The 25,166-nt window shown below is 37.4% G+C and overlaps 1 protein-coding gene across 2 annotated transcripts in view; it reads left to right on the top strand.

Annotated features, from left to right (window-relative positions):
• STIL (STIL centriolar assembly protein) overlaps window positions 1-25,166 on the top strand; it is a 44,248-nt gene that overhangs the window by 10,029 nt on the left and 9,053 nt on the right. For both annotated transcript variants that reach the window (XM_084872356.1, XM_084872357.1), the window contains exons 7-14: window positions 1,995-2,078; window positions 4,530-4,616; window positions 6,768-6,918; window positions 9,714-9,823; window positions 11,227-11,341; window positions 12,492-13,457; window positions 19,369-19,534; window positions 21,855-22,086. In XM_084872356.1, the coding sequence (XP_084728482.1) occupies window positions 1,995-2,078; window positions 4,530-4,616; window positions 6,768-6,918; window positions 9,714-9,823; window positions 11,227-11,341; window positions 12,492-13,457; window positions 19,369-19,534; window positions 21,855-22,086 (1,911 nt within the window). The remainder of the gene's footprint in view (window positions 1-1,994; window positions 2,079-4,529; window positions 4,617-6,767; window positions 6,919-9,713; window positions 9,824-11,226; window positions 11,342-12,491; window positions 13,458-19,368; window positions 19,535-21,854; window positions 22,087-25,166) is intronic.

The raw sequence follows: 25,166 nt of genomic DNA, 5'->3' as shown, positions 1-25,166 counted from the left end.
TTTCTTAGGAAATGTTAGCTAAATTGCATGCTTTCTGCTCCTCAGCAGGACTGCTTCCCTGAATCCTCATCTACTTTCTTTACCCATTGTCTACTGAGCTAGATTAGACAATGTAAGTACCCTCTGCTTTAAAGTCTAAGCAGTTCACTCTGGCTTCCTTTCCCACTAGACTCCACCCTAGTTCCTGTTAGGTCTCTAGAGCCAGAAATGTTTGCCAAGGTACATTCAACTCCAAGTCTTATTCTCTAAAAAAAATACCTCTTCAAAAGAGGTTAAGGAGAAGGGAGGATTTTCTTTTCAGAGGGTTCCTGGAACAGCAAGAAAGATCCCACGTGCTGACCTTTCTGGTTGGAGTGGCATTAAAAAAAAAGTGTTGGTAGATTCCATAATCATGGAATGGTTAAATGTGATGGTGATAAAAATGTTTGAATTAAGTGTAACATTTAATTTACATGGAGAGTCCTGGCCAGTCTGAGCAACTGAGCAACGGTTAGAATGTTGGCCCAGGTAAGTTTAGGGCACTTACCTGGATTGCAGGTTTCATCCCCAATCCCACTTGGGGTGAATGTGGGAGGCAACCACTGCATGCATCTCATTCATGTTGATGTTTCTCTCCCTCCCTCCTTTCCACTCTTCTACTCTTTCTGAAAAGCAATGGAAAAATATCCTTGGGTGAGGATTAATAAAAAACAACAGAAAAGTAATTTCCTTGGAATAGGAAAGTGATTCTCAGTTGGGACATGGGAATTTGTGTTAATTAACAAAAATATTAATTTGTTATTCTTAGTACCCATGCCCATCTGCTAGTGAATTATTTTCTCTAAATTATCCTTCTGTGACCTCTTGGCATGCTACCAGTAACCCATGATGTTCAATATCCTAATTTTCCATGCCCCTATTGTCTGTAATTATGTATTAAATTTGTGACATTTCCCCTTTTTCTTGACCACATTCATTTGTTTACCCTAATTTATTAGGATCCATTATGGAATAGGTATTGTTAGACAATGGAATTAAATGGACTTTTAAAAGGCATACTTATTGTCCATTAAGTATATTAATGTGTAAACATGATGTGGGTAAAGATAATATGTACAGAATAGGGGAAGCAGGAAGGTATGTGTGAATTGCCTGAGAAAACCTTAGCTGGTTCTATTAGAGAGTAGGAATTTATCAGGTAGGCAATACAGAAGAGATTATAAAATATGTATGAGTGTCAGCAGTAAATCCTGACAACTCAGGCTTAGTCATCTTGTCACATGGCCTGATAAAATCATTATCTTTGTGTTTTAAGGTTATTATAGCAATTGAATATATCCTCAGTAGACTATTGAGACTTAATATCACAAATAGCATTGTTTTAGTTTTTGTATTTTAATGCCGTATCAATAAAATTTACTCTCCACAATTCATCTGTAGTTACTCATATCCTTAAAACTTACTGTAAGTAATAAGCATAATAACAAAGTATAAACATAATATCCTTTTAGAGTTTAGTGAACTTTTGAGTTCTGTCATGATAGTTCCAAAGCTCTGTGATAGTGGTTGGAGGACTCTCACCTAATTCAACTTCCTTCAGTGAGAAGTCACATCTGTTGCAGTCTTGTCAAGTCACCTGGATGTTTGAACACTTACAGTAAAAGGAAATTCACTTCTCCCTGTGAAGCCTGTATGGTTCTGAAATTGTTAGCTTGTTTTATTATTTTTGATTAAAATTAGTTGACACTTTTGGAGCAAAAACTTTTTAAAGGATATGTAATTTTCAATGACCATTTTAATAGATTGAATTTTAAGATATTGAATATCTTTAATCTCCTCTTACTGGAGTACTTTTTTATATTTTGTACTGTTTTCTTTGTGTACATGTGTGTGAAAGAAATTATTCATTTGAATTATCTCTCTTGATTAAAATGTGCTTCAGTACTCAGATGATCTCTTTTAAAGGTAAAAAGTAAATACTTACAGTTGTTTTTACATGAATGTTTTCTGTTTAGATATCTTACCATGGATGAAACACGCAAATTGTTACTTTTGCTGGAATCTGATCCCAAGGTTTATTCTCTTCCATTAGTGGGAATGTAAGTGTTGCATTATTTATGAAAACATTTTCAGCCACATAATGTGTTTAAATATATATGATAAACATACTATGAATATCTAATTAAGAGTTCGATTACCTTATAAAGCCACAACAACCAATGATTCTTAAGTTTTCTTATTTTAATAGCAGAATCTGATTTTTGTCCAATCTTAGGAAGAACTTCAGTTTATAAAACATAAAGTTGGGCTCTTTTGGTTGAAGTCAAAGCATTGGAGCCTGATTTCTTTAACTTTCTTCACTACCCACTGTCCTGAAGGCACCTTGAAGAACACAGGGCTAGAATAACACTTTAAATTCACTGTTGGGCAATTTTGTAGGACTTCCATAAATGTTAATGGTTTTCTCTTTTGAGTTAGTGATTAATGACATTTAAACAAATTAGTCAAAAATATATATTCATTCCGTATTTATTGGGTGCTTATCATATGTATAGTATTATGTTTGGTGTTGTGTTAAGATTTAAAACTCCTCAAGAGATTTATAATCAAGGTGAGATGATGAAATATTCAAATATTCATGCATTGAGAAATAATAAGGAAGTATATGATTTGCTATGAAATGAGCAACCTATCAATACAGAGCACTATTAGTACTTGTGAGAGAAATGATGTGGACATTTTCTCTCTTGAGCTGGACTTTTAAGTGTTTGGATCATAGAAGGGAAGCTTGGTGGAGAGGGAGCCCATGTGAAGAAATAGTATGTGCAAAGTTTAAAAATGAGAATACACAAATGTTCTGTGGGTTATGAAATCTACTTAATTTTGTTTGCTTTGCTTTTGGTATTGGCTATGGGCTTTTGATGCTAAGTGAATATTTTTTAATTGAATATATTGGGGTGACATCTATACTAATAAAAGGGTAATGTGCAAATTGGTCAGGACACCCTCATAGTAATGACCGAACAGCAGGCTGCATGGGGCAACCATGCTGGCAGCGGGGTTAGTGAGGGACAACCAAACAACTAAATAGCAGGCTGCGTGGGGTGACTAGGTCAGCAGAGCTGGGCAGTTAGGTGCGACCAGATCAGCAGGGGAGGCAGTTGGGGGCAATCAGGCCTGCAGGCAGGTGAGCAGTTAGGAGCCAGCTGTCCCGAATTAGAGAGGTTGCAGGCTGGGCTGAGGGGACACCTTCCCCTCCCCCACTACCGCCCCCCCTGCACGAATTTTGTGCACCAGGCCTCTAGTTGATTAATAAGATTATATAGGCTGCAGGTGTACAATTTTTGTATACATCATCTGTATATTGTATTGTGTGTTTATCACCCAAGTCAAGTCTCCTTTCATCACCATTTGACCCCTGTGCCCTCTTATACCTCCCTCATTCTCCCTTTCCCTCTGGTAATGGTCATAGTTTTGTCTAAGAATTTGTGTAGGGTTTTGCGCTTAATCCCTTCACCTTTTTCACCCAGCCCACCAATCCCTCTCCCCTCAGACAGCTGTCAATCTGTTTTCTATATATGAGTCTGTTTCTCTTGTTTGTTAGTGTATTTTGTTCATTAGATTCTACATAAGAGTGAAATCATTTAGTACTTTTCTTTCTTACTAAATGAATATTTATTAAGAGCCTTTTATGTTTCAGGCTACTAATGTATGTTACAGAATTTAATCCTCTCAGTAACTTATTTTGGGCTTGTTAACTATTTTCTCTCCCATTATTTTCCCTTCATCTCAGGTGGGAAAGGAATGAGAGAAAGAAGCTCTCTATTTATATACTAGAGGTCCGGTGCCCGAAATTCATGCTCAGGGAAAGGGGGTGGCATCCCTTAGCCTGGCTTATACCCTCTCCAATCTGGGAACCCTCAGGGGATGCCTGACTACCTCTTGCAATCTGGAACCACTGGTTCCTAACTGCTCGCCTGCCTGATCACCCCTAACGACCTCTGCCTGCCTGATCGACCTTCACTGCTCACCTACTGGCCTGACCACCCCTAATCGCCTCTGCCACACCCTGCACCCAGGACCCAGGATTCCCTCCTCCGGCCGGTTGCAGGCACCCAGGACCTGTGCCGGCTTCACCTGGGCTGGCCACAGCTGCAGGGGATCAAGGGGCGGGTGGCTTGTCCCTTTCCCAGGCCGCAGGTACAGGTACCGCTGCCGGCACCAGGGACTACAGGGTGGTCAGCTTGTACCTCTCCTGGGTCGCAGCCTGGCTGGTCCCCATTCCTCTCTCCCCAGTGTTGAGTGTTTGAACAGTTCGGGTGTGATGATCATTTGCATATTAGCTCTCTATTATGTAGGAGGATTTGTATCTATTCTCTCTCTTAATTATTATCATGGTCTGGTGTTCATAGATTTATTTATGAGGTCTTTAACATATTGCTGGTGAATGCCAAAAATCTCTGCCATATTTCTCTAACAACGTGATCTAAAGTATATTAAGTATCAATTTGTAAATGACTATAGTTTTTTATTTCTATTTTTTCTTTTAGATGGCTCTCTGGTATTATACATATCTATAGTCCTCAGGTGTGGGCTTGCTGCTTACGATACATGTTCAATTCCTCTATTCAAGAAAGGCAAGTGATATTGTAGTATTTTATTTTGATCTTTTTCTCCATTCATATTTTATTGATCTTAAAATTGATGTGGAGCCTAACCTTTTATAATACTTATAAACTAGAAGAACAAGCACATTAGAAAAACAAAGCTTATATTAAATAGGAATAACATCAAAGGTGAGGTCACACCATATTTGGAAATATGAAGGAATTTACTTGCCTAATGCAGAACTATAACACAAAAGATACACTTTTTAGGAGTGGGGGGAACACCTTAGACATTATCTACTCTAGCATTCTATTTTATAAATAAAGAGATCAATTTTCTGTGAAATGGCTGAAATGAGTTTGAATTTGTTATAAGTGTTTTATTGAGTTACACAGTGATACTACTAGCACTCTAAGAAATATTGGAGAGGAAATGTTTGATTTTCTTCCTGGAACTAAAGTACAAGCATTGGAATTAATAGGGACACTTTATTTATAACCTCACCTCCTCATTTAACTTTGTTACTTTGTACAAAATTTTTTAAATTCTCACCTTGAGGATACACTTTAAAAAAAAAAAATACATTTTATTGATTTTTTACAGAGAGGAAGAGAGAGGGATAGAGAATTAGAAACATCAGTGAGAGAGAATCATTGATCAGCTGCCTCTTGCACACCCCCTGCTGGGGATGTGCCCGCAACCAAGGTACATGCCCTTGCCCGGAATCGAACCCAGGATCTTTCAGTCCACAGGCCGACGCTCTATCCACTGAGCCAAACCAGTTTTGGTCTGAGGATACACTTTTTGCCTCGCACCTTCATCTATTAAATGAAAATTCCAAGGTGTTTTTCTGTCTACCTTGGATGGCTATAATACACATTGGGGGAAAAAAAATCTTTATTCAAATATATTGTAATAAATCAGACAGACATTAATAAAGATATACAATAAAAATATCTTCTACCACATTCCACCAGACCCTATCCGCAAAGACAATCTGCTGTTAAATAGTATTTTTTGCTCCCTTCCTGCAACATGCAGTGCACAATCTGCTGGCCTATAAAAGTTAAGTCATTGCCGAAGCCTGTTTGGCTTGGTGGATAGAGCGCTGGCCTGCAGACTCAAGGGTTCCAGGTTCGATTCCGGTCAAGGTCATGTACCTTGGTTATGGGCACATCCCCAGTGGGGAGTGTGCAAGAGGCAGCTGATCAATGTTTCTCTCTCATGGATGTTTCTAACTCTCTGTCCCTCTCTCTTCCTCTCTAAAAAATCAATAAGATATATATATTTTAAAAAAATTAAGTCACAAATGGGAGCATACGTTCTTTTCTGTATGTTGCTTTTTTCTCTATATCGTTATTCCTTGTAGATCGTTACATCTTAGCATGTACAGATTTAACACATTTTAAAAGTGAATAGTAAATAATATATAACATTTTAAAAACTTGTCCTTTTTTTGTATTTATCTTTGCATATTTTGGAATATTTGTAGAATAAATTCCTAAAAGTGGTCTTTCTGGTCAGAGTATAATTTTAAATTTTGGTACACAATGCCAAATTGCCCTTCAGAAAGACTGCCAAAAGTCATCAAGAGTCTTTAAAATATATACTAAAACCAACTATTATGTTAAATTCTATAAAATGTTCTTGTATGCCTAGGAGAAAATCTGGAAGTATATATACTAAACTGGAGGCTGGAGTGGGGTAGTTTTCATTTTATATTGTTGTCTTGTTTGAAGTTTTTACAAGACATTTTTTTCCCCATAATGTATTTAAAAATTAAAAATCGCCTTGGCTGGGTAACTCCATTGGTTAGAGCATCATCCCAATATGCCAAGGTTTCAGGTTTGATCCCTGGTTAGGGCACATGCCAGAATCAACCAATAAATGCATAAATAAGTGAGACGATAAATTGGTGTTTCTCTTTCCCCCTCTCTTTCTCTCACCCTCCTCTCTACCCCTTCCTCTCTCTCTCTCACCCTCCTCTCTCTTAGAAAAAAAACCATTGAAATTATACAATAAATTAATAGCATTAAAAAGTAAGCATGAATTTGCCCCCTAGTTTTCTCCCAAAAATTTCAGTCAGTCTGTTAACTAGATTGAGAGATTCATATAAAGTTATTTGAGGATACTCTTGTTATCTTCAGTACATTTTAATTAAATGACATTTTTTCATCCAGGGTTTTTTCAGAATCTGGAAATTTCATTATAGTTCTATATTCTGTGACACATAAGGATCCTGAGTTTTATGAATGCCTCCCTTGCCATGGCAGGTTACCTGACCTTCGATTCCAGCTACTAACCAGCAATGAAACATTACATCTTTTTAAAGTAAGTGATTTGATTTGATTGATGATAAGCCCAATACCCAAAGCAACTATTAGGTTTTGTATATTTATAATCAGTCTTGCTGAATATTACCTTATTTGTTTATGGTTTATTTTGCTTTATTAATTTGAGGTCATATTTCCAGAACTAAATTATAATATCGGGTCAAAGGTTACTCACAGAATAGCTTGCCCTTTTTTTCCTAAAACCTTTAAACATGATATCAGTAATTTATATGTTGTATCTTTTTTTGATCCAGAGAGTTAATTTGTAATTTTAGTGTTTTCTTTGTCCTAATTATTACTTTTAAAATATAGGGGTGTAACTGATGGTTTCTCACACTTGAAAGTCAGTGTTAATCATATATAATCCCAGGAATCAGAATATATTGTTGCTGTATCTAATAAATACAAAAAAATTCATATGTGTCATTTTGTAAAAACATTCAAAAAACACTTTTCATTAAAATGGTTAGTTCTAGGTCTCAAATCAATAATAAAAATTTTTTGTATTTTATTAAAATGTTGAGCAACTGAATAACCATATGTTTTTACTCAGATCTTATTTTGTGCCTGATTTCATTTTATTTATAGGTTGTATCAGTTGATGAATTAAGTTTTTGCATTTTAATTGTAAATATAATCATCTTAAACAAAATCTAATTTATTTCTATTTTAGAAATATCATTTACTCATTCTTTATGTTGTATCATCAGTTTAAAGTTGCCATTTTAACTGAATCCCTGTTTATTGAGGGAGTTACATAATACAGGTGATTAATACTTTTGTAGCAGGGACATGGACAGTATAAAAGAGGTAGTTACATAAAAATAGTACTACCATGCAATCCAGCAGTTTAACTGCTGGGTATTTATCTGGAGGAAATGAAAACACTAATTCAAAAGGATAATTGCACCCCCATGTCCATTGCAGCATTATTTGTAATAGCTGAGGCATGGAAGCAACCCTAAGTGTCCATCAATAGATGAATGAATAAAGAAAACATGGTACATATATACAATGGAATATTATTCAGCCATTAAAAACAAGGAAATTTTGCCATTTGTCACTTAGCATATGAAGGTATATGCTAAGAAATAGAGAAAGACAAATAGCATATGATCTCATTTATATGTGGAATTTTAAAAAAATAGAAAGTAACTACAGAGCAGAAACCAGTTTGGCTCAGTGGTAGAGTGTCGGTCTGTGGACTGAAAGGTCCCAGGTTCGATTCTGGTCAAGGGCATGTACATTGGTTGCAGGCACATCTCCAGTAGGGGGTGTGCAAGAGGCAGCTGGTCAATGTTTCTCTTTCATCGACATTTCTAGCTCTCTATCCCTCTCTCCTCCTCTCTGTAAAAAATCAATAAAATATATTAAAAAAAAAAAAAAAAGTACAGAGAACAGATTAGTGGTTGCCAGAGGTGGGATTAGGGAGGTGAGAGAAATGGGTGAAGGTACTATAAAGGTACAAACTTCCAGCTATAAAATAAGTAGGTTCAAGAGATGTAATGTACAGCCTGATGACTATAATTACTATATTGTATACAATTGACCATTGAACAACATGGATTTGAATTGCTCAGGTCCACCTATGTGTACATTTATTTATTTTCAGTTGACCAGTGCAGTTCAAACCCACACTATTCAAGGGTCAACTCTGAGGTTGGGAATCTGGGTATGCCAGAGGGCCAACTATCATTATATGTGTATTTTCTTGCTCAGGAGGTCAGCATCCCTAGCTCTCATGTTGCTTAAGAGTCAGTTATATTTGAAAGTTGCTAAGAGAGTAGATCTTAAAAGTTCTCATTATAAGAAAAAATAAAGCTTATTTAACACCTATTATCTGTATGATAATAGATGTTAATACAATTACTTTAGTGAGCATTTCATAATATATACAGATATTGAGTCTGTTGTATCCTGAAACTAATGTTATATGTCATGGTTTATTTTGCTTTATTAATTTGAATAAAAGTCTAATGGAATAAAAGTCTAATATGTAAATTGTCCCCTCAACTAGGAGTTCAACTAGGAATTTGCTCGCTATGACGTGGGCTGATCACCAGGGGGCGGTGCGGAACATGGCAGGTGTTGGTGTTGCCCTGTGACCTCTCACCCGCTACCTGGGGATGGGGGTGATGGGGACTGAGTTGCAGTGAGAATGTGGGGTGTCCACGGAGCTCACTCTCACTTCCCCTGCTACCCTCCCCCGGGATGCCAGGGTTCATTCACTAGGGAAGGCCCCACGCTCAGGTTCCAGGTGCCCACAACGAGCCCACCCTGCACCTGCGTGGCTTCTTCTGGGTGAGCTGGGCTCCCCATGGGTTTGTGCAGAAGCCAGTCTACAAGGCCAGCCATGAGAGAGCGCGCTTCCTGCCTGGCTTCTGTACAGCGCAGCTGGGCGGCCCAGAGGCTCACGCTGTACCCTGGCCCATGGCATTCAGCTGTGCTCATTGCATCTCCACATGGGAACTTAGGTGCCGTGACTCAGGCGGAGGGGGGCATGCAGGGGTCTGGGAGCCCAGGTGCTGCCCAAGGCCCAGAGGTCAGCTGGGACCTGCCCTTCCATGCCATATGCTCACTCTTTGGATCGCCAGCCAGGCCTAGGGACCACACCCAGGCATGAATTTCATGCACTGGGCCTTTAATATCTCAATGAAATTCTTTTTTCAAAAAAGGTTACAGTAATCAGGAATCTCCCCCTAGTATTTCAGAGCTACTTTTCATCTAAATAAAATTTTCTGGTGTTATACATCTCAAATTACACATATCAAAATGTGACCTGCTTTATTTCAGAATGTTGAACCTTCTGACAAGAATCCAATACATTTTGAACTGAGTGCTAAAAGCCAAAATGCAGAAACAGAGTTTTTCAACAAAGTTTGTAAAAATCTTTCAATTAAGAGGTAAATGATACACTTTTTATTATCTTTGTACCTTAAAGTTATTTTTATTAGTTTTTGATGAGTAATTAAATTAACTCCCTAATTATTTCTGATGAAACTGTTTGTGTATATCTTATGTATCATATATTTCTTCCCTTTCTTGTTTTAAAACTTGGGCCTAGCAGGTAAACTAGTTTACAAAAATAATTTCTCTACTGGAAAAGAACAGTTTGTTTTAAAACTTTTAAAGCAAATACACTTGGGGAATGAACTAAAAAATGGCTTGTGACTTTGGGGGGCAGTATATCACCCATCCACGTTGCCTGCTGTCTGCTGAGGTGTTTTAATTTGCATCTTGGTCTTCGGCAGTAGGTTTGTACAGGTTCCTGCTGCAATGTGATCTCTGTTCAGGTCACTGGCTCTCTGTGTCATATCCATGCTGCACTGAGGTGTATGGGATATCATTCTGTATTCTCCATATCATTCTTTGGTGTGTGGGGAGAGAGCTTTGTGGGACTAGTACAGACCCTTCTGCTTAAACACACTGTGCAGATATTCTCATTGTTTCATTGTGGCACCTTAGCATAGAAAGAACATCATGTTTGCCTCTCTATACTACCAGGGCTTAGGGCAAAGGTCTGTCTCTCTTGGTGTCAGATCTTGCAAATCTACATGGAGCTTCTGTTCTTTTTGCTAGGGAGGTAGGATGCAAGACCCTTTCTTAGGGAATCCATTAATGTCTAGGCTCTTTTAGCTTCTTTCTGGCTTTTATTTCCTCTTCCCTAACTCATCCTATTGAGATTTGATCTAGTTTAGGATGCAAAAAAACCTGATTATATAGTTTTCCAAAGTTTAGTCTTAAACTCTTAATTTTAGCTTTTGAAACTCAGTACCAGCTCTCTGTTCTCTGCTGGGTCCTGCCACCTGTGATACACTAATTGCATCTGATGAATGGGGGGAGGTACCTCAATTAATTTCTGAGTATTTTTCCATCACAGATATAAGTACATAGGAAATATAATTCCTTACTTGATTTAACATAGTGTTTAAGATAGTGCATACATATTTATCACCAGATTATAAAGTTTTTGATGGCAGGTGCTATGCTTGCTTTATTTCTACATTCCTCCAAGTGGTTAAACAAAAGATGCTCACTAACTGTTGATTTCTTGTAACATTAAGAATTAACTAGGTTAAATATGCCATGTTCAGACAAAGGGGTATTTTAATGCGTAATTGGGCCAGCTGTCCTGGGCAACTAACATAGGCCTGAAAAATGAAATAATCTGTGGTTGTCATTTAATCTAAGTTAAATGATCCAAATATGACTGGGTTACAAAAGGACTTTCTTCAACTTCAAAAAGAAAGAACAAACAAATATTAGATTATTGAACACTTTTTCTTATTTCCCCTCTACTCTTTAGGTCTGCCCAGAAGTTATCTCCAGGGAAAATGCCAATAAATGATCATGACTCTGGTGTTGAAGATGAAGATTTTTCTCCAAGACCAATTCCTAGTCCTCATCCAGTGAGTCAGAAGGTATCACTGAACTTAAAAAGTACTCACCTTGGTGGTTAGAAATCTAAAATTCTCTTCATATTAAAGCACTCAGTAATGCAACCTAAAACTTACTGAAATTTTGTTCTAAGATATACCTACGTGTATGTATATAGCTATCTATACCTATATATATTACTCACAGATAAATATAATTATTTACACACACACACACACACACACACACACACATGTCATAAGTACATATTATTCCCAGAAAAAACTGAGAAACAGATTGGTTAAGTTACTTGCCCAGTATTACATAGCTAGTAAGTAGTAAAACTGGAATTCTGATTCAGAAGGTTTGGTTTCAGAATCTGGTGTTTTTAATCCATATAGACTTGACATTTCTGCTATATCACCAAAGCTTGACATTGGGTCTTACTACCATATTCTGAGGAAACATTCTACTTGCTTTTGGAGATTAATTGCTAATATCTCCTGCCATAATTTTTTTTTTTTTTATTGCAGCCAACCAGTGGGTTATTTTAGAATTGTTGTGCCTTAATTGGACTAATGGCTTATTGGAAGGAAAAGGAATTGGAAAGATTTTTTAAAAGTAATATCAAGTTATAACAAAACTTACCACAGTGAATATTTTGTTTACTCTTCTCTGCTCTCTTCCAACTCTTTTAGTTGGTATCAGTAAAAAATATCTGAATAATTTTGCTGAGTGAAAAAATATTCTGAACTATTTATTGGAAGATTCCTTGTTATTCAAGATTCAGAAACATTATTTGCTACTAAATCTGTTGAAGCATTTTGTCTGTGATAATTTTTTTTGCAGAAACAATAAAAACAGCTATTGTAAAACAGTTTCTCATACTGTGATCTGTAACCTAAACAACGTTAATCGGTGTCCCAATAAAGGAATTCCATTATTATATAAGTTTGTGAAATGCTTAGTTTCATTCTTTTCAGGCAAGGACCTTGTTTATTTTGCTTACAATTGTATTTCTAGTGCCAAGCACATAGAAGATGCCCAGAAAATATTCATCAACTATCTAGATAAAGAGTAAACCCTTTTGTATAAGTAACTATATATAACTTGGGAAATACTAGTCTAAGAAAAGTAAAGCATATCTTTCTCCTAAGAAATACTTTTCCTCTTTCATTTTTTTCTCATTTATAGGTTTCTAAGATCCAGCCATCAGTTCCAGAACTTTCACTTGTGTTGGAAAGCAATTTTACTGACTCAAATCCTCTGCCTAATCCTTTGGAAATGGTGAATAATGAAAATCCTCCATTGTTGATTAACCAGTCTGAACACTTGGAACCACTGCACTCCCAGCTTTATGATGAGAAACACAGCCCAGAAGCTGAAGTTGGAGAGCCTTCCTTGAAAGGGCTTCCAAATCAATTAAGCCAGAGTACTACTCCTTTGGGACACTGCAAAATTCAACAGCTAGCTACCTGCCAGAATGAGAACGCCCACATGAGGAGCAGTGTTAAACCATCTTCTCTTAACGGGCCACCTACTGATGCATCTGAAAAGCTTCAAACAGTTCCTTCTGGAAATGCACACAAAGAAGAGTATTCTGTAAGATCTTCCACATTTAATTCCAGGCAGTCTTCTCATGCCCCACAGTCCCACCCACACAATTTTACTTTCTCACCTCACAATTCAGGAAAACCAGTGGAATTTCAGATACCTACTCCTCCATCACCGTCTTACTATCCCACAAATGTTTGCAGTTGTTGTCAGCATCATGGCCATATTCGGTATAGTCCAATAAATTCTTGGCAAGGAATGAATACAGTAGGATCTGTTCAAGACCTCCAATCTGAAGCACTTCAAAAGCATACATTATTTCACCCAAGTGGCTGTCCTGCTCTGTGCCATAATGCATTCTGTTCTTCAAGTAGTCCTATAGCTTTGAGACCTCAAGGAAGCATGGGTAGTGGTTCTCCCCACGGCAATGTAGAGCCGTCGCCTGTAGCAAGACTACCTTCACATGTTGACTCCTATAACCGGCCTTGTGCAGTGTGCATGCACACACCGAAGACTGAGTCAGATAATGGAATGATGGGACTATCTCCAGATGCATATAGGTTCCTCACAGAACAAGACCGACAGCTGAAACTACTTCAGGCACAGGTTTGCTGGGAGCTTTCTTGGTTCTTTAAAATTTTTGGTATTAAAGTGGTTTCTGAAAAATAACCTGCAACTCTTAAGTAATTATATGTTATGGAGTAGAATTATAGAATGTTAGAACTAGAAGGAGCCTTGGAAACTGAATTCTGGCCCTTGTTTTACAGATAAGTAAAATGAAGATTAGAGAGAGAAAATAGCTTGCATAATGTAATGACACATTGCTAATTGGGAGTAGAATCAGGACTAAAAAACAAGCCTTTTTTCTGTTTTGTGCATATCCTAACCTACAACATAATTGGATTTTTCTTTTCATTTTTTGCCTCTAATGAAAAGTCTATATATCTTACTAAACTTTTATGGACAACTAAATACATGGTAGGGCAAAATTTGGTTTACAGTTGCTCATATGTAAAATAATAATACAAGAATAAACTGTTTTGCACATACAACTGTAAACCTATTTTTGCCCCACCCTGTATAAGGGGTGCACAATGGATTCTGATACAGTTCTACCCTGTTTCCCCGAAAATAAGACAGTGTCTTATATTAATTTTTGTTCCCAAAGATGCGCTAGGTCTTATTTTCAGGGGATGTCTTATTTTTCCATGAAGAAGAATACTGTACACATTTATTGTTAAATGAAAATAAAGGAAATTTATTACCTGTATTTGGTACAGGAGTACGGTAGTTGTCAACACAAACCAGACAAACTGAATCCTACAGTATTAGAATTTACTCATTTATTCAATGACAATCATGTCATCATCTTCTGGAACATCATCATAACAATCCAATTCCTGAATTTCCTGGTGAATTTCTTGTGACTCCATTTCTTTCAGAATCAGTGGACCAAACCTCTCATGTTTAGCCTAGGGGGTCCTTATTTTCGGGGGTTGCCTTATATTTCACTCAGAAGGAAACCTGTAAGTAGGTCTTATTTTCGAAGGATGTCTTATTTTTGGGGAAACGCGGTAGTCTGTGAACCCTATATAGTGTGTGTACTTAACCCTTAGAGAAGAGTTTTGTAACCTCTTTAGTGTATCTATAATAGACTTGTTCCACTCATTCTGAAAATTTCCTTTCTTCTGATCTTTATGGCAAAGTTCTTAGTCTTTTAATGATATTCTTGCACAGTTGAGTCTTTAAGTATTGCCTTTTTTTCCTTTTCTTACTGACAACCCTCTTCTGCATACCTACCTCAGATCATTCCTTCTTTTCTTTCCACCCAGTACAAATGGAAACAACCCAAAACATACTTCATGTTTTTTTCCATGATCCTGTAACTATGCAAGTATATGCATAATGGGAAACATACACATGAGATTTTTTTTATTGTTAAAAGTATTACATATAGTAGTACATATATCTCCTATGTGCCCTAACCAGGGATTTGAGCCCAAAACTTTTTTTTTATTTGTTTGTTTTTTTTTAATGTATTTTTGTTGATTTCAGAGATGAAGGGAGTGGAAAAGATAGGAACATAAATGATGAGAGAGAATCATTAATGGGCTGCCTCCTTCATGCTGATTGAGCTCACACCCAACTGGGAATCAAACCATGACCTCCTGTTTCATAGGTTGATACTTAATCACTGAGCCACACTGGCTAGGTGAGATATGTATTTTTCATAATTCTCAGATGACTGGCCCCATATAAATATATTGAATAATATATTTTTTGTTGATGATTTAGAAATGCGTTTTTATTGTACAATGAAAGTGTCATATGTTTACGTCTATTTTGGTGTTGTATTCTGCTCTGATGATCTGCCTATCTATTCTAGCACCAGTACCATTTAATTTAATCACAGTTGCTTTATAATAAGTCTCCTACACAGTGTTTCATATGTGATTTCTCTAAACTTCACTTTCTCATCTATAAATTTTGAGCAGTGATTGGTATTATATGTACTCATATGTATTATACATATATAAATACTTAGTGTAGGACCTGGCTATAGTAAGTACTCAGCAAATTACAGCTAGTTTATCTCCTAAAAGTACATAAACTTTCGTATTAATGCAGTTTAAATTTCTACTGATTTTAGCAATCTATATTAATAATAGAGGAATATGCAAATTGTCCTGGATGATATCACATAACAACTGATCAGCAGGCTACATACGCAGCAGGCATGGATGGGTGGGAACTTGCAGGGACAGGGCAGAGCCACAGCGTGCAGACAGGCCACTGCCTGAGGGGCGGCTCCTGGACGAGCTCTGCAGCTTTGGCAAAGTGGCTGACCAGGAAGTGGGCTGCCCAAGGGGCACAGAGCAGTGCCGAGGTGGGGTGCACTGGAGGGGGCTGGGGCAGGAGGCTGGAGGGTGGGGCTCTGCCTCGCCCTCGAAGAGCTGAGAGTGAGATTCTATAGTGGCCCCAAGATGCGGGTTGGCCCGGTGGGGAACAAGGGACAATGACTGCCAGTGTGGAAGAACACCCGGGCAGAGGGATGTAGACCTGTAGCCTTGAGGTGGGGATTGAGGGGCGGTGCAAAGGCTGTGTGCGCAGAGCATCTGCAGGTGCCAGGGAACCCAGCCCTCCCCCGACCCCACCCTGATCAGCCTTTCCCACCCCAATTGAGGGTGGGGCAGCTAGCCAACCCCCCCTACACGTCCCTTGCACAGGCTGGCTACACCCCCATGTTTTCCCGGGGTTTGGGGTACCCCAGGCAGACTGCAGCATGGTGTCAGTCAGAGGCAAAGGTCCTGGCTGTCCCTGGCCTAGAGAGTCCCTAAAACCTCAGCAGTGACCAAAGACCAAGACCGAGTGGAAAGGTCCCTGATGGTGCTTATGGCTCAAAGTGTCAGGAGCAGGCAGAGCGTCTTGAACCTGCAACCCTGGCGTTGGGGCACACCAAGTCTTGGGGCACACCACCCTGGTGGCGCCTGTAGGTGAAAGAGGGAGAGCAAGGAGCTGGGGTGCATAGCTGGTACGGGGGGGCGGCTAGATTCTTCTGGAGCAGCCCCCACACCTGCCTCCCTGGCTGTGGAGTTGGCGTGGGGAGAGCCATCTGCTGAGGTTGCTGTGACCCATGTGCTCTGGCTCCCAGGCCCTGCTCCCTGCCCAAATCCGGGTTCCAACAGCTGAGCAAGTTTCACCAACTCCCAGCCTCAACTCTCCCCAGCTGCAGTAGTGGAAGGAAGCTAAGTGCTGCTGGGCGACACAGTATGCCGGGAACCACCACACACCCTGGTTTTCTAAACTGGCTTCTTCAGCTTCTGGATATCCCATGCCCAGCTGGGGCTTGGTCAAAGCCCTGGTCAGCTCTGCCACTTGCCTTCCAGGTGCGGCTAGCCCTGAGCCGGCTCAAGCTGTGCTCAGAGAAGCAGCTGCTACTGGGCTCAGTTAAATAGAGAGTAAAGAGCTGAGAGTAAATTCCTCCCAGCCCCTTCCTAACACTGCGCGCCCCCCCCCCCCCCCCCCCACACACACACACCAAGGAGGGCTGGGGATGGGGGTAATGGAAAACGACTCTGCTTTGCATTTTATAAAGAAAAAACTCTTGCTATGTAGAAAGGAGAGCTGATTTGTTTCCAGCAACACCTGGCATGTCCGCTGCCCCAGCCCTGAAGCCTGACAGCACCTAGCAAAGGTGTGTCCGCACAGCCACGTTGGCCTGGCTGCTGGAATGTTGGGAGCAAGTTTGAGCTGCATTGATTAAAAAAATAAAAAGTAAAGATTGAAAAGCACCCTTTGTACTCAAATGGCACTATGAAATGCAGATTACAACATCTGATTTCGTTTTCTGTGTTGATTTTGAGGCAGAGCACAAATAGGTTCACGGGAAAAGCAGAAAAAAAGGAAAGGGAAAGGGAGAGGATCCTGCCATCTGTAGCACTGAACTTTGTTTTTTGTTATTTTTCCTTCTGTTCTTAAACCATTTTATGGCTTTAGGTATTGAGCTAATACTTCCTCTATTAAGAGCAAGCAGCAGTGCCTTTCATATGAATCACATACATTTAATTCAAATAGAGCATACAGAGTGGAGAGAATGGTGTGTGTCATTATATAAAAACTTGGCATTATGATGCTATCTGGCTGAAGATATTTATTTTGCAATTTAGAGAATGTAGACAAATCAGACATTGAAAATGAATGTGCATACTTAAATGCATGACTTTATTTTCATCCGTAATGACCAAATGGTCACCAGAAGGTGCATTGATGGGTCCCATGGCACAGTGGGTTGGGTGAGGCTGTGTGGTGAGGGTTGGGGCCGGGGGACCTCAGGCCGTGGCCCCTGCCTTGGCACCGGGATATGAGGCTGAATCCCCTGCCTGGTGGGGCTTTGGTGTTGCCCAATGGGGGTGGGGCCGGCTAGACACTTCTATTATAGAGAAAGGGCAAATAGCAATATTAATATATTTCCTCTAATTCCCTTTTAATGTGCATGAATTTCGTGCACCAGGCCACTAGTTTATTAATAATACTTATTTTTCTATACTAATAAAGTTAATCTAAAATTAATGAGATGAACACAATATATAACTTATAGAGAAGTAGAAAATCACATTGTTTAAAAAGGGAGGTTCTTCCACTCCTAAGTATATATCCAAAATATATATTCACACAAAAATTTGTATATAAATGTCATAACATTATTTATTTATTCATTTATTCATTTATTTATTTATTTATTATGTTTTATTGATTTTTTACAGAGAGGAAGAGAGAGGGATAGAGAGTTAGAAACATTGATGAGAGAGAATCATCAATCAGCTGCCTCTTGCACAACCCATACTGGGGATGTGCCCGCAACCAAGGTACATGCCCTTGACCGGCATCAAACCTGAGACCTTTCTGTCTTCAGGCTGACACACTCTATCCACTGAACCAAATCGGTTCAGCATAACAACATTATAATAGCCCAAAATGAAAAAAACACTCCAAATATCAATCAATTAATGAGTGGATAAACACAATGTAACATACATGCAATGGGATATTATTTATCCATCAAAAGGAATAAAGTATTGATAGATAGTATAGCATGAATGAACTTTGAAAACATTATCCTAAGTGAAAAAGCAAGGTAATAAGGCCACATATATGGTTACGTGTATATGAAATATCCAGAATAAGCAAATCTATAGAGATAAAAATTAGTGGTTGCCAGGGCTAGTGAGAGAGACTGCTAATGGGTACAGAGATTTTGGGGGGATTGGTGTATACAAACTTTGTAAATATACTAAAAAAAGCACAGAATTGTATACTCTAAAGGGATGAATATTATGGTATATGAATTATATCTCAAAAGGAGGAGAGGATATTTTTGGTATTCGGGACTCAGCTTTGCTACTTGTTAATTATGTGACCTTGTGACTTGTTAATTTTTAATGCCTGAAGTTTTCTTATGTATAAAATGTAATATAGTATATTCTACATGTGTTGTAAAATTTTACATGAAAGCTCTTAGGATAGTGTCACATAAACAAGAAGCACTCAGTAACTATTAGCTATTATTAATATTTCCAGTTTCAGCATGGCCAAATATGGGCAATTCGGATTAACTTTATAAGAAGAATCTTGTGTAAAAATGTTTAACATTTGGTATGTGGAGTTGAGATAAACCTTCTACCATACTTTGAATTTTTTAGTGAAATAGGAATAAAATGTAGGATTGAATTTGTTAACATTTAAGCTTTTCTACATGAGTGTCAACTTAAGAATGCTAATCTAAATACTTGTATGTTTTCACTTTTAAATATAGCCCAAAGTGTTTCTTAATAACAAATGATAATGACTCTCTACATTGAATAAGTTTTATGGTATTATCTATTTGAAATGTGAGAAAATATAGCTAAAGTTTAGTTATATTTATAACTGGGGCACTATGTAATTCATATTTAAACTCAGCTGTCAGTTTTGTTGATTACTTCACTGTCAGCTTAAAGTATGTTTTTAATTGTTATAGATTCAGCGTTTATTGGAAGCGCAGTCTCTTCAATCCTGTTCCCCTCAGACAACTACTGTTGAAAACAAGGGGCAGACTGCAAGACAAATGGAGTTGGTTTCCATGGAAGCACAGTCGTCGCCTGGTTTACACATGAGAAAAAGTGTAAGCATTGCTGTGAGCACAGGTAATTTTTTTTTTTTTAATTTGTAAGGAAATTTTTAAAATGCTTTTTATGTCTACTTTAAAATATTTTTACATTGAAATTAGTGCATGGTACAAATAGAACCAAGACCAAGGTAATGAAAATATAACTTTTTAAAGTTTTTGTATAATTTTCCTCTTGATGAAGTAAAACTATAGCTGAAAACAGTTATGAAACTACATAACATAATACATTGTTTTTGCTACTTTCCCAGGCTGGACCCAATTTTAATAAGATAAGATAAAAGTTACCCCAGGACTTTAAGCCTGGATGATAGAGGGAATGGTGATAGTATTGGATAGAAGGAGGCAAGTTAGAGAAACCAAGGAGAGTGGATAAGTTTAGTCCAATCTGTTGAGATTGAGCTACTTTTGGAAATGGAGGTGAGTTGATGACATAAGACTTGCAAAAGTGTCAGATGAAGATTTTAGCTAGAATAAAAATTTAAGAGGGATAATAAAGAATGAAGACAGATTTCTATATTCTTTTTCTGAACTACTCATGTAGAGGGGAGCAAAGAGTGAAGGTAGCAAAAACTTCATGTACATTTGTAAATTATATTACTCAGTTAAGATTCTTTAGCTACAGCATAAACTAATTTAAGCAAGGAAGGGGAATTTATTGCAAGAAAATGGGGACAAAGCCAAGGCCAAAAATGGGGTTTCAGGAAAAAAACAATTAGAAACTAGAGTACTATTAGGACTATCCAATTATTCTATGTGGCTCTTTTACTCAACTATTTTCTGCAGTTTTTGCTGCTTTACATTACTATAAAATATAGCTCACGCAGAGTTCCAAAGTTTATGTGTTACACAGTTCTAGCATAAGCACAAACCCGATCAATCCCAGCATCAAATTGCAGAGAACCTGAATGGCCAAGTTTGGGTTAGATTTTATTGTCTGGTTCAATGTAAGGGCATTGAGAATCACATAATAGGAACATATCTCCTGGAGTCCCATTTTAGTTAATTACAGGGATGACAGTTCTCAGGGAAAGTGTGTGTGTGTGTGTTGTAGAGGGATGATAGTGAAGGAGCTGTGGATATTGTGAGCTAAATAAACATACCAAAAGTGCAGTTTTCTCTTATACCCTCTTGTAAAATTCTGTACATAATTGTATTACAGTTTATCTTCTGTATATGTCATAAACTGTAAGCACCTGGAACAACATAACACCTAAAGCAATGTGTGCTGAATAAGTGATAATCAAGTAAAGTTACTCACATTTGAACTTAATAATATATTCTGAAATGATTTGAAATGTTTTCAAGCATGATATATATAGGATTTAGTATTTTAAAACTATGGATTCATATTCAGGGTTCTTACTTATATGCAGAAAAATAAATTATTGATTATTTAGATTAAATGGTTCTTAGAAGCACATTCTATAATAATACTTAATTCCCCAAAGTATATATAATGATACATATTCAGAAAGAGTAGCAGTGCTTTTGTAACTTTTTCAAAATTGCCCCTAAAACTTTAATGTTTAGTTGAATACTAGATTAAATCATTCTTGTATTAATATTTTCAAAAAATTATCTCAAAGTAGCGTCCATTTTGACTTGGATTTACTTTTTCGTTTTAGCTATTTCTTTAAATAATTTTATAAAGCAGTATTTCCTGAATTGTAGAAAGTGTGCTGCTGAGTTCAAAAGATGGCTTGGAGTGGTATACCGATGAATATTTTACACTTTGTAGGTATATTCTTAGAAGTATCAGGAAAAAATATAACACTTCTAATCTATGATTTCTTGGAAATGATGAAGCTAGGTAAAAATTGAGTTGACAAAAATATCAAGCAAGTAATACATGCAAGTAAATTATGCAACTGATCCATAAAATTTGGGAAATATTTGATTTTTAAATACATGCCTTATATTACGCATGTCTCATACATCTCTAATATAGCCTTATAAATATTGCATTTAAGTATCAAAATCAGAAAGCCTAGAGATTTTTATTTTATATATTTTGTGTTTTTTAGAGCAGCGGTTATCAACACACATACTCACACACACACACACACCCCAAATTGTATTCAGAACCTTATATGTAAGACATAGCTCTTAAAGACTCAGGGCCCAGAATATGCCCTTCCCCCTTTGTACCCCAGTTTTCTATTTTTTCACCTTTCACTTAACTCTTCGTGACATTTCTGAGGTAATAAAATCTGAAACGAGTTCTAGGTAATTGTGTTAAAATAATATAGACAGTCTTTCTTAACAAAAATTTGTCAGAGAATTGTTTTTGTAGTGGAATATTTGTTTCATTATCTGCTAAAACATTTAATCTCCAGGTGCTAGCTTGTTTTGGAATGCAGCAGGTGATCATCAAGAACCTGACTCCCAGCTGAAGCAAGATGATACCAAGATTTCCAGTGAGGACATGAATTTTTCTGTTGATATTAATAATGAAGTCACAAGTCCTCCGGGTAGTGCATCTTCATTAAAAGCAGTTGATATTCCCAGTTTTGAAGAGAGCAACATTGTTGTGGAAGAAGAATTTAATCAGCCACTTTCTATATCCAAGTAAGGCCTCTTTTGACTCAATATTTATCCCATTTTTTTTCTTTGTAAATTCTAAGATTCTTTTGGTGATCTAACTCATGTGCATGTTAACCCATGCCTACATCTACATTTATCTCTTTATGTATCTATATGTATTTGAAAATCCTTGACTTCATACCAGTCTTCTGATTCCAATCTTACACCCCTTTTTCTTATTTAAAACTTCTTTTCCCAACACTGAGAAACCTGGCTCTTGTTATGTACATTACACTTAGTCATTTGATCCTAGTATACACATAAAGTAGTTTCAGCAATACTAAAAATTCTGAATTTTACTAGAGTATATTTACTAGAGTATATTTACTAGGGTATATTTGCTTTAGCCTTATTCAATGAAAATACCTTTTTTTGTAGTTATTTAGGTTAGTTTTTCTTCCTTATTCCCTTATGTTATTTTTTTTGCATTGTCATTAGATGTTACTATTTATACTCCCTCCATATTCTGGTTGATTTTGTTTTTTTCAGTGTGTGAAACTCTGCTTCTAATAGACCAAGCTATATAAAAAGGTATACACTCAGAGAATTGTTTCCTTTTCATGTGGGCTATCTTGATTCTAAATTCTGCTTTTTCCACTTTTTTACATTGTATCTCTTTAGTTACTGGCTTATCTTTCCTGTATTTGTTTTGTACAAATGAGCTTATATATCTGTATTTTATATTATTTCTTTCTTATATGAAATGTAGAAAAGAAGCATGCCATAGATGCTCTCCTAAACTCTTTACACTTGGCAGTATATATTGGTAATCACTCCAAATTGGTTCCTAGAGATCATTATATAGCAGAGATGTTAGCTATATAATCTGTGGTATATTTTGTGAATATTTTCTTCCAGTTTGTCAGTTGTCTGTTGACCTTGTTTGATGTTTTTTGCCATGTAACGATTTTTTTATTTTAGTCAAATTATTGACTTTTTCCTTAGAAGTATATCTTAACTGATGTCTTACAGAGATTCATTTCAGCCAATAGTTTGAGATTATCATGTACCAAATGAGTGCTTGACAGTTCATATCAAGTTAAAATTAAATAGCATGGGGAAAAATTGAAAATAGCTGAGTTTTAAAGAAGGGGTATGGCCGGGACCGGTTTGGCTCAGTGGATAGAGCGTCGGCCTGTGGACTGAAAGGTCCTGGGTTCGATTCCGGTCAAGGGCATGTACCTTGGTTGCGGGCGCATCCCCAGTAGGGGGTGTGCAAAAGGCAGCTGATCGATGATTCTCTCTCATCGACGTTTCTAACTCTATCCCTCTCTCTTCCTCTCTGTGAAAAATCAACAAAATATATTTAAAAAAAATAAAGAAGGGGTATGGTTAGAAAATCCATACCATATCTATAAAATAAAATATGTGAAGATCAAAACTTGCTTCTAATAATCCTATATAATAAAAGAGTAATATGCAAATTGACTATCACTCCAACACACAAGGTGGCTGCCCCCATGTGGACACAAGATGGCCAGCAGGGGAGGGCAGTTGGGAGGGACTGGGCCTGCAAGGGAGGGCAGTTATGGGCAATCAGGCCAGCAATGGGACTACAGTTAGGGGTGACCAGGCCTACAGGGGAGGGCAGTTAGGACAAACAGACTGGCAGGGGAGGGGTTAGGAGGTGATCAGGCTGGCAGGCAGAAGTGGTTAGGGGCAATTAGGAAGGCAGCAGTCCTGGATTGTGAGAGGGATGTCCTACTGTCCTACTGTCCTTGAGGGGTGCCAGGTTGGAGAGGGTACAAGTTGGGCTGAGGGGCACACAACCCCATGCACAATTTCATGCACCATTTCATGCACCAGGCCTCTAGTATTTAATGAAATGGAAATACTCATGATGTAATATTAAGTTTTTATTTTTTTTATTATTATTTTTAATATATTTTATTGATTTTGTACAGAGAGGAAGGGAGAGAGATAGAGAGTTAGAAACATTGATGAGAGTCATTGATCAGCTGCCTCTTGCACACCCCCTACTGGGGATGTGCCCGCAACCAAGGTACATGCCCTTGACCGGAATCGAACCCAGGACCCTTCAGTCCCCAAGCCGACGCTCTATCCATTGAGCCAAACCGGTCCCGGCTAATATTAAGTTTTTAAATGCAACTTAAAAAGCTATAATATGGTTCAGTTTTTTAGAGAAAATGTATATGTATAGAAAAAGGTATAGATGGGAACACTGAAAAATTAATAGGTTATCTCTAGGTATTAAATTACCTGCTACTTTTCTTTTTCTTCTTCTTCTTTTTTTTTTTTTTTTAAATATATTTTATTGATTTTCCACAGAGAGGAAGGGAGAGGGATAGAGAGCTAGAAATGTCAATGAGAGAGAAACATCGACCAGGTGCCTTCTGCACACCCCCTACTGGGGATGTGCCTGCAACCAATGTACATGCCCTTGACTAGAATAGAACCTGGGACCTTTCAGTCTGCAGACCGATGCTCTATCCACTGAGCCAAACCAGTTTCGGCTACCTTTATTTTCTTTATACTTGGTATAACTTTAAGCAGTTACCTAACTAACCTCTGTGCCTCAGTTTCCTCATCTGTCAAATAAGGATAAAATGTAGTATCTATCCCATAGGTCTTTTTGCTAAAGCTAATATGAGATGATGCACCTGAAAGAGTGTATGTCCCTTTTTGCCAGCTAATATTTATTATTACTTTTTCCTATTTTCTACAATAGCCACATATTACTGTTCTTATAAGAAATGTTTTTAAATAATGTTTTCCATAGTTATTTTTTAAATATGTATTCTAGTTTTGAAGGTAATAAATGTTCATTTTAAAAATACATAAAAGTATAAACAAGAAAAGTATCACCAAATATGTAATGTGATTATAAATGTCAACTTAGGAACTCTCATTTGACAAGGATCTTAACTGTTTTAAGACTTGAAGTAAACAAATAATACATTTAAAATTTTTAGAGTATCTAAAAAATACTAATTAAGCCTTTCCTATCATTAAACTCTAAAAAGCATCAAGTTCAGGAGAAATCAACAGGTTGTTTGCCAACTTTCTAAGAAAGTTGTCTAAATATATTATAAATAACATAACTC

This window comes from Pipistrellus hanaki, assembly GCF_964339955.1.
Source record: "Pipistrellus hanaki genome assembly, chromosome: 2".
Classification (NCBI taxonomy): Eukaryota; Metazoa; Chordata; class Mammalia; order Chiroptera; family Vespertilionidae; genus Pipistrellus; species Pipistrellus hanaki.
This window is presented reverse-complemented; position numbering and strand designations above follow the sequence as displayed.